At 40.8% G+C, this 17,752-nt stretch overlaps 1 protein-coding gene and 1 long non-coding RNA gene across 7 annotated transcripts in view; one reads left to right on the top strand and one right to left on the bottom strand.

Moving 5' to 3' along the window:
- The window catches only part of LOC143764373 (uncharacterized), a 238,255-nt gene extending 229,636 nt beyond the window's left edge, over nucleotides 1-8,619 (top strand). For all 5 annotated transcript variants that reach the window (XR_013213177.1, XR_013213172.1, XR_013213169.1 and 2 more), the window contains 2 exons: nucleotides 7,614-7,664; nucleotides 8,091-8,619. This is a non-coding gene — a long non-coding RNA (uncharacterized LOC143764373). The remainder of the gene's footprint in view (nucleotides 1-7,613; nucleotides 7,665-8,090) is intronic.
- Nucleotides 1-17,752, bottom strand: part of HAUS6 (HAUS augmin like complex subunit 6) — an 89,669-nt gene that overhangs the window by 10,590 nt on the left and 61,327 nt on the right. The window contains exons 12-14 of one of the 2 annotated variants that reach the window (XM_077249815.1): nucleotides 17,135-17,228; nucleotides 11,730-11,793; nucleotides 11,207-11,386 (exon numbers count right to left, since the gene is read on the bottom strand). In XM_077249815.1, coding sequence (XP_077105930.1) covers nucleotides 11,207-11,386; nucleotides 11,730-11,793; nucleotides 17,135-17,228 — 338 coding nt within the window. Of the gene's footprint in view, nucleotides 1-11,206; nucleotides 11,387-11,729; nucleotides 11,794-17,130; nucleotides 17,229-17,752 lie in introns of both variants that reach the window. The other variant, XM_077249813.1, reaches the window with a different exon arrangement.

Here is a 17,752-nt window from a genome sequence, read left to right as displayed (position 1 = left end):
ACAAAAAGTGCAATAACACGCGATCAAAAAGACGGATATAAATAAACATAGTACCGCTGCAAACGTCATCTTGTCCCGCAAAAAACGAGCCGCCATATAGCATCATCAGCGAAAAAATAAAAAAGTTATAGTCCTCAGAATAAAGCGATGCCAAAATAATTATTTTTTCTATAAAATAGTTTTTATCGTATAGAAGCGCCAAAACATAAAAAAAATGATGTAAATGAGGTATTGCTGTAATCGTACTGACCCGAAGAATAAACCTGCTTTATCAATTTTACCAAACGCGGAAAGGTATAAACGCCTCCCCCAAAAGAAATTCATGAATAGCTGGTTTTTGATCATTCTGCCTCACAAAAATCGGAATAAAAAGCGATCAAAAAATCTCCCGTGCCTGAACATGTTATCAATAAAAACGTCAACTCGTTCCGCAAAAAACAAGACCTCACATGACTCTGTGGACTCAAATATGGAAAAATTATAGCTCTCAAAATGTGGTAACGCAAAAAATATTTTTTGCAATAAAAAGCTTCTTTCAGTGTGTGACAGCCGCCAATCATAAAAATCCGCTAAAAAACCCGCTATAAAAGTAAATCAAACCCCCTTTCATCACCCCCTTAGTTAGGGAAAAATAAAAAAAATTAAAAAAAATGTATTTATTTCCATTTTACCGTTAGGGTTGGGGCTAGGGTTAGGGTTGGGGCTAGGGTTGGGGCTAGGGTTAGGGTTGGGGCTAGGGTTAGGGTTGGGGCTAGGGTTAGGGCAGGGGCTAGGGTTAGGGCTGGGGCTAGGGTTGGGGCTGGGACTAGGGTTGGGGCTAGGGTTAGGGTTGGGGCTAGGGTTGGGGCTAGGGTTAGGGTTGGGGCTAGGGTTAAGGATACAGTTAGGGTTGGGGCTAAAGTTAGGGTTAAGGGTTGGGGCTAAAGTTAGGGTTAGGACTACATCTACGGTTGGGAATAGGGTTGGGATTAGGGTTAGGGGTGTGTCTGGGTTAGAGGTGTGGTTAGGGTTACCGTTGGAATTAGGGTTAGGGGTGTGTTTGGATTAGGGTTTCAGTTATAATTGGGGGGTTTCCACTGTTTAGGCACATCAGGGGCTCTCCAAACGCGACATGGCGTCCGATCTCAATTTCAGCCAATTCTGCGTTGAAAAAGTAAAACAGTGCTCCTTCCCTTCCGAGCTCTCCCGTGCGCCCAAACAGGGGTTTACCCCAACATATGGGGTATCAGCGTACTCGGAACACATTGGAGAACAACTTTTGGGGTCCAATTTCTCCTGTTACCCTTGGGAAAATACAAAACTGGAGGCTAAAAAATAATTTTTGTGGAAAAAAAATATTTTTTATTTGCATGGCTCTGCGTTATAAACTGTAGTGAAACAATTGGGGGTTCAAAGCTCTCACAACACATCTAGATGAGTTCCTTAGGGGGTCTACTTTCCAAAATGGTGTCACTTGTGGTGGGTTTCTACTGTTTAGGTACATTAGGGCCTCTGCAAATGCAATCTGACGCCTGCAAACCATTCCATCTAAGTCTGCATTCCAAATGGCGCTCCTTCCCTTCCGAGCCCTCCCATGCGCCCAAACAGTGGTTCCCCCCCACATATGGGGTATCAGCGTACTCAGGACAAATTGGACAACAACTTTTGGGGTCCAATTTCTCCTGTTACCCTTGGGAAAATACAAAACTGGGGGCTAAAAAATAATTTTGGGGTGAAAATGTTTTTGTTTTTTTTTCACGGCTATGCGTTATAAACTGTAGTGAAACACTTGAGGGTTCAAAACTCTCACAACACATCTAGATGAGTTCCTTAGGGGGTCTACTTTCCAAAATGGTGTCACTTGTGGTTTTTTTTTACTGTTTAGGTACATTAGGGCTCTGCAAACGCAATGTGACGCCTGCAGACCATTCCATCTAAGTCTGCATTCAAAATGGCGCTCCATCCCTTCCGAGCCCTCCCATGCACCCAAACAGTGGTTCCCCCCCACATATGGGGTATCAGCGTACTCAGGACAAATTGGACAACAACTTTTGGGGTCCAATTTCTCCTGTTACCCTCAGGAAAATACAAAACTGGGGGCTAAAAAATAATTTTTGTGGGAAAAAAATGTTTGTTTTATTTTTACGGCTCTGCATTATAAACTTCTGTGAAGCAGTTGGTGGGTCAAAGTGCTCCCTACACCTCTAGATAAGTTCCTTAGGGGGTTTACTTTCCAAAATGGTGTCACTTGTGGGGGGGTTTCAATGTTTAGGCACATCAGTGGCTCTCCAAACGCAACATGGCGTCCCATCTCAATTCCTGTCAATTTTGCAGTGAAAAGTCAAATGGCGCTCCTTCCCTTCCGAGCTCTGCCATGCGCCCAAACAGTGGTTTACCCCCACATATGGGGTATCAGCGTACTCAGGACAAATTGTAAAACATCTTTTGGGGTCCAATTTCTTCTCTTACTCTTGGGAAAATAAAAAATTGGGGGTGAAAAGATAATTTTTGTGAAAAAATATGATTTTTTATTTTTACGGTTCTGCATTATAAACTTCTGTGAAGCACTTGGTGAGTCAAAGTGCTCACCAAACCTCTAGATAAGCTCCTTAGGGGGTCTACTTTCCAAAATGGTGTCACTTGTGGGGGGTTTCAATGTTTAGGCATATCAGGGGCTCTCCAAACGCAACATGGTGTCCCATCTCAATTCCAGTCAATTTTGCATTGAAAAGTCAAATGGCGCTCCTTCGCTTCCGAGCTCTGTCATGCGCCCAAACAGTGGTTTACCCCCACATATGGGGTATTGGCGTACTCAGGACAAATTGTACAACATCTTTTGGCGTCCATTTTCTCCTGTTACCCTTGGTAAAATAAAACAAATTGGAGCTGAAGTAAATTTTGTGTGAAAAAAAAGTTAAATGCTCATTTTTATTTAAACATTCCAAAAATACCTGTGAAACACCTGAAGGGTTAATAAACTTCTTGAATGTGGTTTTGAGCACCTTGAGGGGTGCAGTTTTTAGAATGGTGTCACACTTGGGTATTTTCTATCATATAGACCCCTCAAAATTACTTCAAATGAGATGTGGTCCCTAAAAAAAAAATGGTGTTGTGAAAATGAGAAATTGCTGGTCAAATTTTAACCCTTATAACTCCCTAACAAAAAAAAATTTTGGTTCCAAAATTGGGCTGATGTAAAGTAGACATGTGGGAAATGTTAATTATTAAGTATTTTGTGTGACATATCACTGTGATTTAATTGCATAAAAATTCAAAGTTGAAAAATTGCAAAATTTTCAAAATTTTCGCCAAATTTCCGTTTTTTTTCACAAATAAACGCAGGTAATATCAAAGAAATTTTACCACTATCATGAAGTACAATATGTCACGAGAAAACAATGTCAGAATCACCGGGATCCGTTGAAGCGTTCCAGAGTTATAACCTCATAAAGGGACAGTGGTCAGAATTGTAAAAATTGGCCCGGTCCATAACGTGCAAACCACCCTTGGGGGTGAAGGGGTTAAGGATCAGCAGAGGGCGGGGAAGATGACAATATTTTACTTCCCACTGTCTATGGAGCTTTTCTAGTAGGCAAGAGGCACATCACACCCGGGCCTTGCTATGGTCAGCTCATTCTGACTTGCTAGAGTGTGGCCTGTGACCAAGGTCCAGGCACACAGAAGACATTGGCAGAAAGGTGAGCTGTGTGAATAAGCTGAAGCCATGAGCAACTTGTTCTGTGTGCAGTCAAGGACCCCAATGGGATCCAAAACAGCTATACAGATAGTTAAAGTCAGAAGGAAAGCAAGCAGTGAGGAATGTGGGAATAATACTGAAAAAGGCAAAAAACATGCCAGAGTGTGGATGTTTGGATGCACAAAAACAGCAGTTTCAGGGGAAAAGAATAAGGGCTGGATTAAAGACAAGGGAAGAGAATAAGTGAATAAATGGTGTTGTGTGGCTGAGACGAGTGCAACAGTAAGGATGTAAGGTGTATTACAGGGTCGGGAACCTATGGCTCGCGAGCCAGATGTGGCTCTTGATGGCTGCATCTGGCTCTCAGACAAATCGTTAAAAAAAAAAATAATGAAGGATAAGTTTGGTCCTTACTGCGCATGGTACCTGCGGCAGTCATGTGGACTACACGGGACCACTGACGTCACGCAGTCCTGCAGTCTCCGGTCACCATCCTACCACAGGACTCGACCGCAGCACCTGAACATCCACGCCTGCCCGGTAAAGCTTCACAGAGCGCCTGTCACCGGCCGAAACAGCGCTCCGCTCCTCTCCTTGCCTCATCTACTCCACAGCAATAGTTACAAAAGGCATCTCCTCAATGCTTCCGCACTGGTATGCATCCTCAAATCCGGAGAAAGGTAAGGGAAACACTGCTGTCTACCACACCATTGTGGCCAATATCAACACTAGCTCTCCCGGCCTCATCAGTTCAAACACTCGTGTACTGCTTTGACTGATTATTGACTTTGTTAACATTGTATGGCTCTCACGGAATTACATTTTAAAATATGTGGCGACGCTGGTTTATTTTGAATATTTTGATGCCCAAAAATCTAGGACCACCTCTGTATAACTACAGACTCAGACAAGACAGGTGGAATTGTAAACATTGTGGTCAGCCAAACACAGACTGGAGAGATACTTGTTTAGGCCGGGAGGCAGCACATCTCACACAAGTTATACTCAATCCTGTCCAGACAAGATCACATGTAGTGACAAAAAAAAACTGACAATGGAGAAATTTGACTTTTGGGGAGGAAGCTGACAGTAATCCTGAAAAGGAAGAAGATTTGAAGCATCACGCCACCTCCCCAGAATATCCAGTCACCACCATCAGACACCCATCCACATCAGAATCAAGGAGTGTTACCAAAATAAGACAGACAGGAGTATTATGTTGAAACTGTTGACTGCCCCCAAGAACCAACCTTTCCCATTCTAAAGACAATACAACAGGCGTATAAGGATATGTGAAGATTATGCAGAACTGGCAGTGCTTTGGACGCAGCACAAGTTCCCTGTGTCCAAATTGCTGCAGTCTACTGAATGCAGGAGCACCCACATGTGTTCAATGAACCGTGCGGATTCATTGTGTCCTATATATTCTATTGAGAAATTGACATGCTGCGGTCTGAAGAGATGCGCATGTCCATCTCAGTGAGTGAGCAGTGGGTGTCTCTGGACGCATAGTGGGCATGGGTTTTCTTAAAATCCCATCCACTATGCTGCAACAGCTGGATGGACACTGCACAAGTACGCAGCGTTCAAGCCACAGTGTTTACTGATCGTCTGCACATACCCCAAGTGCACCTGGGCAGACCTAGAGAGATTATTATTGGTGACTGCGAAGGTAGGCGATTTACTAGGACACATAATTAAGACTCATGGGCTATGAATGATCCATCTGTACAGTCTGGGGAGATGTACTGTGAAGCAATGAAAGAATGGGCTATTCTGAAAGGGCAGTCTGTACTCCTGACTGACGTGACAAAGCAAAAAGGCGAGAGTATAGAAACATACTTTGGGCGGTTAGAGCCGAAACTGACAGATATGGGGTACAGTGCCAGGAACCCTTTATAAAACTGATGTATTCATTGACTGTATGAACAAGTGCTTACGGAAGGCAGTGGAGACAGTCCTGAATGGAGAAACATGGACCCAAAAGACCTTTAGAAAGTGGCTAAAGGAGTTAGACAAGGATCAAGCAACCAGTCATGGAGCACAAGGAAACCGTGGGACACAGTAGGGGACAGAATGACCTAGCAATAGTATGGTGCTGAAATTGTGGGGAAAACGGACATTACTCCAAAACACAGCAAAAACCATAAAGGAGACTGATTTTCCACCTCCTTTGCCCCTAGGAAACTAGCAACCCAGTGACAAGTGTACCTAGTCATTGTTCACTTCTCAGGCAGAGAACGGGAAAAAAAAAAAAAAAAAAAATGTACAAAAACAGGAAGGGAAATATTTTACGTGTCAAACCCCCCCCCCCCCCCCCAAAAAAAAAACAAAAAAAAAACACAAGTTGTGCTGCAATGCCTATATACTCTTGCTTCTCCCCATCCAGGAGCTGTGGTATGATCAGACCATGCCCCGTACGGTCAGACGCTTAACTATCGTGTACCTAATTTTCATTCTAAGATCTGGTGAATAAAATGAACTTTTGTACTTGGGAAAACAACTTTAAAATTTTATAAAACCAGTTTGGGGGAAGGTATTTTTCTGTTCCAGTATATCTGTACCTTGATGCACAAAGCAAGGCCCATGAAGGAAATGTTGGGCGAGCTTGGTGAAAATTTGACTGGTCCACAAAATCCTGACTTATACACATTAGGTTTGACCCAGAACAAATATTATTTGTCAAGTCCTCGTCAATGAGTGCCTGACATCACAAAATTTCTTCTGGATATAAGAAAAAAAAATTCTCAGACACGTCAAAACCTAGAAATCCTTCCAAGAAAAGTGAAAGCTGTTCTAACCAGACCAACTCCACATTAAAAGAGGTCTCCAGCAATACAATGGAATGTTCTAAATGATCAAGTCGGTATACAATATGTAGAGGTTTCAAAACTTTTGCAACATCATATATATACGCACGGGTGCTTTAAAAAAATTTCTAACATTTAAAACTACACAATGTGTTTTGATTCCTGACTTGATCTTTAGAGTGTAACTACACAGTGTCTGCCTCCTGACAACCTTGATCGCTCAAACCATCAAGCTGAAGCATGTTCATGAGGGTACAATGGGTGTATGGACCTATACCCATCATCCCTTTATGCGACTTTTCCATAGGATCATACATAAACATTGGCAGTTACTTGGTATATCATATCCTGATATCCCAGAATTTTTCTCCTCCGCTCATGTGCCATAAGAAACCGCCTAACCTACGCATTCTCCTTGTTTCAGCTGATGTGGGTAGTTCTAAAAATGAAGTGAGAAACTCTTTTGGGCACAGTACGTAAGGGAACATTTCCCTGTCTACATTGTTTACAATGTTCGAACATTACTAGGGGAGATACATTTACCCATCCGAGATCTGGCAAACGTTTTCCTATCCGCAACTATTACAGTTGTGATTCTACTTATGTCATTTATCTCATCAAGTGTCCTTGCAATCTCGGATATGTTGGTGAAACCACCCAGCATATCCGAGACCGCATATCTCAGCATAAATCAACTATCCGATGCAAAAGGATGATGTTGCCCATTCCAGCCCATTTTATTTCACATAATCATAATATTTCGCAGCTTCGATACCAGGTCATCGATAATATACCTATTGCTAGAAGAGGAGGTAACAGAATACTGAAACTAAAGGAGAAAGAAGCCTATTGGATTCACACCCTTCAAACTTTAGAACCCAATGGCTTGAATAGGGAATATGAGCTATTTTATTGATATTCCTTTCCCTTTTCTATAGGGACCTATAGGTACTCGGGTATAGAATAGTTTGTTGGTTCTCTTTTGCTTTATTGTATTTATATTGTACACATTTTTATACAGATGGATACTCATTAACATATGGTCATATTTATTACTTATTTGTCGTATGATATTATATTATTTTTGATGGACATGCATATTTTATATATTTTTTCTCCTTTTTTAGACATAGTCCGGTGGATCTTCACAAGACTGGGTGTATGTCATTTCCCTACAGGTTTGTGGGTACTGTTCTCCTGGTTGTCCTTTTATGTTCCTCTCCCCCTCCTTTTCTTGTTTTAGTTCCTTTACAATTATGCGATCTTGAGCGCCGCTGCCCCACTTCCGTCCGTGTCTTCTTTACTGTGCATGCGCGGTCTGACGGCTTGGCGCGTGCGCTTTGGCCTGGTTGGCTTCTTTTCCCTTCTTCCTGCTTATGATTCTCTTTCCGGTTGGCGCATTGCGTCGCTACTATATAAAGACACCGGCACCCATATGCGATACACCTCTCCTTATGGCGGCTGTATCCTGGATCCCGCGTTCCTCATACTATTAGGTATGGTTATTCTGTATCCTTTTAGTTTCACTTCGGGCTGCCTCTGTTTCTCCATTTCTTTACATCACGCACTCCTGTTTACTTCGTTTTATCTTTATTGTATTTCAGTTTCCCTTCCTGTACCACCATACAGGTAATTCCATGTGTGTTTCCACTTTACTCTATAAGATCCACTCTGGATATGTCATTCATATTATATCACGCATTGATCTTCATGACCATATGTGATTACTATTATTTGATGATATGTTGATCACTTACTCTTCTTTGTATACTGTGAGGGAAGTTACCATCTGTATAATTTTCATTGCACTACCTTGTTTATACATATATTCTGTGCAGATTTATCATTTGAGTGATCAGGGATATAGACGTTCTGATCCCCTTCTGAATGATTGTTTTTTGACCAGCATATATACATGGATACTGGATGTATTTTCATATATTTTATATATGTATTAATTTCATCTTTTTGTTATTGTACTTTTGTAGATTATTGCCTTGATAAAGGCCAATTGTGGCCGAAACGTTGGCTTGTTTTGACTGTATGTTTGGTCTACAATAAACAAATATTTTGTTGGAAAATTGACTTTGATGTCCTCGGATTGATCTTTTATATTGGACCTATACACCTTCAGCTGAGTACTAATGCCTGGTGGACTTACCACCACCTACCGATCAATTAGCATTAGAAGGGAAAATATCAAAAGTCTTTTTACCCTTTCAATTGATTTTCAAGGAACATTTGCAGTGTCTCATTATCAGCTTACACTCTAGTATATACGGTAATTTATATTTTGCATTCCTATTCCTGGATAAACCCTTTAATAAAAACAGGACTCCAAGTATCAACAACTCTCATTAATATATTAAATATGCATTAAAAAAGAAAAATAATCATTTCTAGGGCTGATTATAAAGGGATAGAAGAACTGATATACAGGGGTTGGACAATATAATGGAAACACCTAACGTTTTGGCATTGTAATCGTCGAACATGTGATAAACATGCAAACCGTGACATATGGTAATGTTTTGTAGTTGATTATTTGGGCCAATGATATCCCTTCATGGAAGAATTAACAGCAGAGATTATTTAGGCATTTTTGGTGACCAAGTGCATCCAATAGTTCAAGCACTGTTCCTGGAGGGGAACGCCATCTTTCAGGATGATAATGCACCAATTCATACAGCTAGAATCGTTAAAGCATGGCACAAGGAACATTCTAATGAAGTTGAGCATCTCATCTGGCCCCCACAATCCCCTGACCTCAACATTATTGAGCATTTATGGTCAATTTTAGAGATTCAAGTTAGACGTCGATTTCCGCCGCCATCGTCGCTCAAAGAACTGGAGGGTGTTTTAACTGCAGAATGGGCTAAAATTCCTTTGTATGAATCCATACCTCGGAGAATTGAGGCTGTAATCGCCGCAAAAGGTGGACCTACACCATATTTTTCTTTTGATAATGCTTCCAGGTGTTTCCATTATTTTGTCCAATCCCTGTATGTGGTACAGTCCCGATATCCCATATATGTCAAGTTAGTGTGTGTGTGTGTGTGTGTGTGTGTGTGTGTGTGTGTGTGTGTGTGTGTGTGTGTGTGTGTGTGTGTGTGTGTGTGTGTGTGTGTGTGTGTATTTGATTACACACGAATTTGTTTTTGTTTTTTAATCCATTTATGGTTTACAAGGCTTATAGCCATCGCATGAGTTAATTTTTAATTTTGATGGTACTGCCATGCCCAGAAGTCCAGTCTGAGTAAAAAAAAACAAAACATTTTAATAGGGGAAAAGGAGGGGAAATTGTATTTACGATTTTAAGAACTTGACCATGCATATTCGTACTGTATAGATTGAAAATGAGCAAGGAGGGCTTTATCCCTCCAACAATGGTAACCTATTAAGCGTCGCAGAGGATAGGTAGGCGATAGCAGCTGGTGCGCATAAGTAGTGACAACTGTTTTATTTAAATGCTTCTGTCAGAACACAGATGGCATCTAGATGGTTAGTGTAGCAAGTGCAGCTCAGTTTAAGACACTGCTGCTAAACTCAAATGCTGTGCAGAGATTGAGTTCAGCTCTTGAGCCCCCACCGCATTTGCAATGGCATACATATAATTCACTTTAACCCCTTAGTGACAGAGCCAAATTTTTGAAATCTGACCAGTGTCATTTTATGTGGTAATAACTCTGCAATGCTTCAACAAATCCCAGTGATTTTGAAACAGTTTTTTCGTGACACATTATACTTTATGATAATGGTAAATTTATGTCAATATGTTTTGTGTTTATTTATAAAAAATATCAAAAATTTGAGAAAAATGTAAAAAAATTAGCAATTTTCTAAATTTGATTGATTATCCCTTAAATCCAGATGGTCATACCACAGCAAACCATTAATAAATAACATTTCCCCCATGTCAGCTTTACATCAGCACCATTTGTCAAATGTTATTTCATTTTGTTAGCATTTTAGGAGGTTTAAAAATGTAACAGCAACATTTTTCATTTCTTCAAGGAAATTTACAAAATTTATTTTTTTAGGGACTTATCCATGTTAGAAGTGACGTTAGGGATCCCATATATTGGGAAACCCCCAAACATGATACCATTTTAAAAACAGCACCCCCTTACATATTGAAAACTGCTGTCAGGTAGTTTATTAACCCTTCAGGTGCTTTATAGGAATTAATGCAAAGTGGTATGACAGAAATGAAAATGTGTATTTATACCACCTAAATGCCTCTAACTTCTGAACAGATTAGTAGATCTGTCAGACTGTAAGGCCGCTATTTGGACGTGAATTGCCATGGCAAACATCAGGACCAAAAAATCATGATCTGAGGGCACCAGTTTGGATAGAGGAAGCCCCACACTCTGTTAACCATTTATAATGATGTAATCACTATTGACAGCAGCATCTAAGGGGTTAAACAGATTTGGAAGGTGCAAATACTGATCATGGCTGATACAGCAAGTTGTCAGCTGTAGTGCACAACCAACAGCTGCAGGATTGTCACCTATATGGGGAGGCTATTCACTTATATCGCAGGTCAGTTAAAAGACGTATTGGCTGTCATTAAGGGGTTAAGCCAACAGGTTAAAATCACGGAGAGGTAAACATGCTTAGGCATGGCTACTGAAGACAAGACGCAAAAAGCAGAACACAGTAATTACATCTATGCTAACATCACAAGCAAATTAAAGAAAATAAGGTTTCAAACCTGTTGTGCAAGCTGTAGACATGCAGCACTCTTCGCATCCTGCTCACATGGTTTTGGAGTTTTCTGCAGTAAGCTGCTTGCAGGTGTTGTCCAGCTAGTGTCTGACCTTTTCTCTATTGTAGAGGTTGGAGTTCTTTCTACAAAACTATTTTCTCCAGTAGGGTTGGGTGAGAGAAGTTCCTGTGAAAGTTCAATTAGTTGATATACAGCATCTCACATGGTGATAGTACATTTATTCAAGCACATTAATAGTCACTGACAGCTCTCATGATTACCAAAAATAGTTTTCTATTTACTTGATGCAAAAGCATTAACTTGATAACTAGGGGCGTTAATAGGCCGAATTTAATTTATTTTTGTATTTTAAACCAGCACCCTGCTTTTTTCCATGGTCAGAACTGTAGACTTTAAAACAATCTTCAGTCACTTTCTGCATGTACATATGCAGCACAGCATATAAAATAAATACAAATCATTGAAAATATTAGAATCTAAACCGTAATTAAAAAAAAAAAAAACTTACCTTTTCATTTAAGGACAACCTACGCATATCAGAAGTCAGTTTGTTAGTAAGAGGTAGAGACTTCCTAGAGAGGGTAAAGTAACTCGTTACAATAATTCTCAATTAACATAGCAAACCTTTCAAGCAAAAAAATGAAATAAAGCAGAGGCACTTGGTCGAAAGTTAGGTGGACACTGCAGCAGTAGGTCTCAAACAAACTATAGAGACTGCATTTATGAAGGTAAACATTTGGATTTACAGGACAACCATCATATACTTATAGTATTTGCAATAATTACTTTAACCCCCGAAGCTTTTTCGGTTTTGCGTTCTCGTTTTTTACTCCCCTCCTTCCCAGAGCCATAACTTTTTTATTTTTCCGTCAATACGGCCATGTGAGGCCTTATTTTAAGCGGGACGAGTTGTACTTTTGAACGCCATCATTGGTTTTAGCATGTCGTATACTGGAAAGGGAAAAAAAAAATCCAAGTGCGGTGGAATTGCAAATAAAGTGCAATCCCACACTTGTTTTTTTGTTAGGTGTAAACGCTAAAACTGACCAGCCATTATGATTCTCCAGGTCATTACGAGTTCATAGACACCAAACATGTCTAGGTTATTTTTTATGTAAGTGGTGAAAAAAAAATTCCAAACTAAGCTTAAAAAAAAAAAAAAAAAAAAAAGAATTGTGCAATTTTCGGAGACCTGTAGCATCTCCTTTTTTGCTGGACCTCGGGGTCGGGTGAGGGCTTATTTTTTGTGCACCGAGATGGCGTTTTTAATTATACATTTTGGTGCAGATATGCTCTTTTGATCGCCCGTTATTGCATTGCAATGTCGCGGCGACCAAAAAAAAGTAATTCTGGGGTTTGGAATTTTTTTCTTGCCACGTCGTTTTTTTGTGATCAGGCGATTCTGAACACGGCAATACCAAAAATATGTTTGACTTTTTTTCATTGTTTTATTTCGAATGGGGCGAAAGGGTGGGTGATTTGAAATACATACATATATATATATATATATATATATATATATATATATATATATATATATATATATATATACACACACATACATACACACATATACACATATACACACATATACACACATATACACACTGTGTATATATATGTATATATATATATATATATATATATATATATATATATATATATACACACACACACATACATACATACATACCTCTCTCCACCTCTCTCTCTACCTCTATCTATATACATACATATATACATACACACACACTATATGGCTATATATTTATTATTGTTGTATAGATTACTTCAGTACATTTGGCTGCAGAGAAGCAGAATTAAAATGAACACAGGAAATGCATATATTAAAGGGAATTTGTCAGGTCCCCGTGCCCACAGAACCACCAGCAGTTGTGTCTATATGTAAATACCGTACCCTGCTTAAAAGTCCGTTTAGTAATAAAGGGAAATAAAGAAAAAAAAAAAAGTATTTCTAAAGTCCCTTTATGATATGTAAATAAGGCTTTGACTAGTCAATTGGGGTGTTGTGTCCTCAGACTAGTCAGCCCACTTAGGCTACTTTCACACTAGCGTCGTTTTGCATGCGTCGCAATGCGTCGTTTAGGAGAAAAAACCGCATTCTGCAAAGTTGTCAGCAGGATGCGTTTTTTCCCCATAGACTTACATTAGCGACGCATTGCGACGTATGGCCACACGTCGCATCCGTCGTGAGACGGATGCGTCGAGTTTTGGCGGACCGTTAGCACAAAAAAAAGTTCCATGTAACTTTTGTGTGTCGAGTCCACCATTTTCGACCGCGCATGCGCAGCCGAAACTCCGCCCCCTCCTCCCCGCTCATGACACTGGGCAGCGGATGCGTCGTAAGACTGCATCCGCTGCCCATGTTGTGATTAATTAGCACACTGTCCGTCAGGCCGACGGCCCGTACCGACGGACTAGTGTGAAAGTAGCCTTAGAGGTCATCACGCCCCTGACAGGTTCCCTTTAAATAGCAGCTCCGCTCAATCGACCACCCAATTGTCAACACCTCTTCTGGAGTTTATGTATGGACAGAATGTAAATGAAGCAAGGAGAACAGCAGGGTACCCAGCAGTACAATAAAAGCAGTAAAGGGATTGGCAAGTTTATATTTGTTATTTTAAACGCAATGTTGGACAGATACCTTTAAAAACAAAATATAGCCATGTTCTCCATCAGGTATAGCCATGCACCCCCCCTCCTTTGCTGTGAGTAGCTTAAATGCTATATGCAAACCTTGCAGATGCGCTTGTAGCTGAATGTCTTACATGCAGATTGTATCAATAATTTCATCCTATGCATTACTGAAAGGGGGAAGTACCGTACATCATGAACTCCATAGAAAGAATGTACATGCTGTGGAGTTTAAAATTCACACCACATGTCATTTTACAGTACTTGTTAAATAGATAAAATTAAACCCCTTATTGACCTTGGACGCACTGGGTATGTAATGGCTAAAATGTAGCAGTCACAGACTTTGCGTTAAGGTGCCTACTAGTGATGAGCGAATATACTCGTTACTCGAGATTTCTCGAGCATGCTAGGGGGGTTCTCCGAGTATTTTTTAGTGCTCGGAGATTTAGTTTTTCTTGCCGCAGCTGAATGATTTACATCTGTTAGCCAGCATATGTACATGTGGGGATTCCCTAGCAACCAGGCAACCCCCGCATGTAGTTATACTGGCTAACAGATGTAAATCATTTAGCTGCAGCAAGAATAAATCTCCGAGCACTAAAACAAAAATACTCAGAGGACCCCCGAGCATGCTCAAGAAATCTCGAGTAACGAGTATATTCGCCCTCACTAGTGCCTACTGATTCTCACAGAGAATCTGGGTTTATTCTTATCTTAAGGTACCTTCACACGAAACGACTTTGTAACGATATCGCTATCGATCCGTGACGTTGCAGCGTCCTGGATAGCGATATCGTTTAGTTTGACACGCAGCAGCGATCAGGATCCTGCTGTGATGTCGCTGGTCGCTGAATAAAGTTCAGAACTTTATTTGGTCGTCCGATCGCCGTATATCGTTGTGTTTGACAGCAAAAGCAACGATACCAGCGATATTTTACACTGGTAACCAGGGTAAACATCGGGTTACTAAGCGCAGGGCCGCGCTTAGTAACCCGATGTTTACCCTGGTTACCAGTGTAAAATGTAAAAAAAACAAACAGTACATACTTACATTCGCATCCCCCGCCGTCTGCTTCTCACACTGACTGAGCGCCGCAAAGTGAAAGTGAAAGCACAGCGGTGATGTCACCGCTGTGCCCTGCTACTGCCGGCGCTCAGTCAGTCAGTCAGTGCAGGAAGCGGACGCCGGGGGACGCGAATGTAAGTATGTACTGTTGTTTTTTTTTACATTTTACGCTGGTAACCAGGGTAAACATCGGGTTACTAAGCGCGGCCCTGCGCTTAGCAACCCGATGTTTACCCTGGTTACCCGGGGACCTCGGCATCGTTGGTCGCTGGAGAGCGGTCTGTGTGACAGCTCTCCAGCGATCAAACAGCGACGCTGCAGCGATCGGCATCGTTGTCGCTATCGCTGCAGCGTCGTTTCGTGTGAAGGTACCTTTATTCTATTCTAGTTTTGGACGTGCGCAGAGCGGTGAGGCCCCTTTCACACATCAGTTTTTTGCCGTCAGTCACAATCCATCGAATTTTGAAAAGAAAAAAAAAAAAATGGATTCGGCGACTGATGCCACCGGATCCGTTTTTTTCTCATAGACTTGTATTAGCAACGGATGGCCTCACGTTTCATCCGTCGTTCGCCAAATCCGTTGAAAATTGTTGATCCTGCAGCCGGAGATGACGGACAAAGTAACGTTTTTTTGTTTCCCATCAAAAAAAACTGACGGCCACAGATCCGTCGTTTGCTAGAAGGGAAGCCTATGGCGCCGGGTCCGTCAAATGACGGAATCCGGTGACTGATTCCATTTTTTTTTTTTAAACTGAGCATACTCCAATTTTTTTAGGATCCAATTAGCCGGATCAGCTAATCTGATGCGGCGAAAAAACGGATCTGTCGCATCAGTTTTTCATAATCTGCGACAGTTCCGTCTAACCAACGAATTGTGACTGATGGCAAAAAAAACTGATGTGTGAAAGGGGCCTAATACGGCCATTCTCAGCTGGGCCTTGTGGTGTAACAGACTTTCAAGCCTGTGTGTCACTGCTGCTGCTGTTGAAGAAAGACATTCCTGATCTATGAGCTTTCCTACTCCCCCTCACCTCCTCCCCCTTCTGCCACCAAGCGCTTATCACTATCAGTGCTTGATCTTGGGCAGTGTTTTTTTGTTAGGCTACTTTCACACTAGCGTCGTACTGTGCAAAAAAACCACAACGGGGCAGCGGATGCAGTTTTACAACGCATCCGCTGCCCCATTGTGATGTTCGGGGAGGCGGAGTTCTGGCCGCACAAGCGCGGTGGGAAATGGCGGACACGACGCACAAAAAACGTTACCTGTAACTTTTTTTGTGCCGACGGTCCGACGCATGCACGTATTTTGCAGGATGCATTTTTTTATCCAAAACTACGCATTGTGAAAGCAGCCTTAATGCTTCCCTACGCAAATCACTGCTCCTTGTTTTCCATGACTGCAGTCTTTGACTATCCCCCCCCCTCCACTTTGCTCCGCCTCAGTGTGTGCATCATACAGCAGTGAAGCGCAGGTCAGTGACAAATCACTGCTCGGCCTCAGTTTTATTTGTGTGTGAAAAAAGTGATTTTAAAAACAATAAAAAAAGGGATTAGTTGATCAGACTAAATTAGGGACAGTAAAAACATACTGTAGTAATCAGCAACTACAATATTTTTTTACTGAACATAATCAGGCTGTCAGTTGCATGAGCTCAGAAAAAAAATAAAAATTCTTGAGCACCCGCAACCAAGTTTTTTTTTTTTTTTTATATTCTTGATTGTTATTTTTCTTCCTAGATTTTTCCTCTTAAAATAAAACAATTTACAACACACCTGAGTAAAATTTAGTACACACACGTGAAGTGTCATCACGCTTGTACCAAATTTGATGTTAATGTAGGATTTTAATGGGAGTGAAGTCTCGTGACTGTACCAGTAACCTGAATGTGGGAAGGACAAACTGCCTTTAAAATTTCAGGCGGTAATGTACAAAGCTACACATTTTCTAGACCCCAATCCAAGAGTGAAAGCAGTATGTACATTTACCCTCAAATCAACTCTCCCCAGCAATTCCACAAACATCGCAGATTTTTATTTAAACTTTGCATGTGAATTTCTGTTTAGCCTTATTGTGCCTCTAAAAGCTCTGTGGTATAATGAGAACATGCCTGTAGAACTTTAGCTTTCATGGCTATAAACCCGAAAAAGTATTCAAAAATGAAGGAAACTTTGTAACACGGAATACTTGCCTTCCAGTCGGTGTGAACATTGGAGCATCCATAATATTCATGAAAGAATCACTGGGTTCTCGGTTCCTAAAGCTAGAATCATTGTTTGAGTATACTAACAATACAAAAGTACAGAAACAAAGGCATAAGTGCAGGCAATAGACTTCATTTGGCTCAGTGTATAAAAATTGCATCTCGCTTCTGTACCTGCAAATTTATATTGCAGATAAGCCAACAGGTAGTAGAAAAACAAAATAATATCTATATATGAGAAAGTGTTTGCCCCCTACTTTTTTTTAAATTTTTTTCCATGTTTGCCACACTTAAATGTTTCAAATCACCAAAGATATAAAATATTAGACAAAAGATGACAAGTTTAACACAAAGTGCAGATTTTAATGGAGGGTCTTTATTATTAAGGTAAAAAGAAATCCAAACTTACAGGGTTCTGTGTGAAAGGGAGTGCTATCGATACAAAAGTTGAACTTTTTGGAAGGTGTATGTCCCATAACATCTTGCGTATAAGTAACAGCAATTCAGAAAAGGAACATCATACCAACAGTAAAATATGGTGGTGGTAGTGTCATGGTCTGTTATGCTGCTTCAGGACCTGGAAGACTTGCTGTGGTAATTGGAACC

Source organism: Ranitomeya variabilis, chromosome 1 (genome assembly GCF_051348905.1).
Source record: "Ranitomeya variabilis isolate aRanVar5 chromosome 1, aRanVar5.hap1, whole genome shotgun sequence".
NCBI lineage: Eukaryota > Metazoa > Chordata > Amphibia > Anura > Dendrobatidae > Ranitomeya > Ranitomeya variabilis.
The sequence above is the reverse complement of the archived record's forward strand: the minus strand, read 5'-3'. Positions and strand labels throughout refer to the sequence as shown.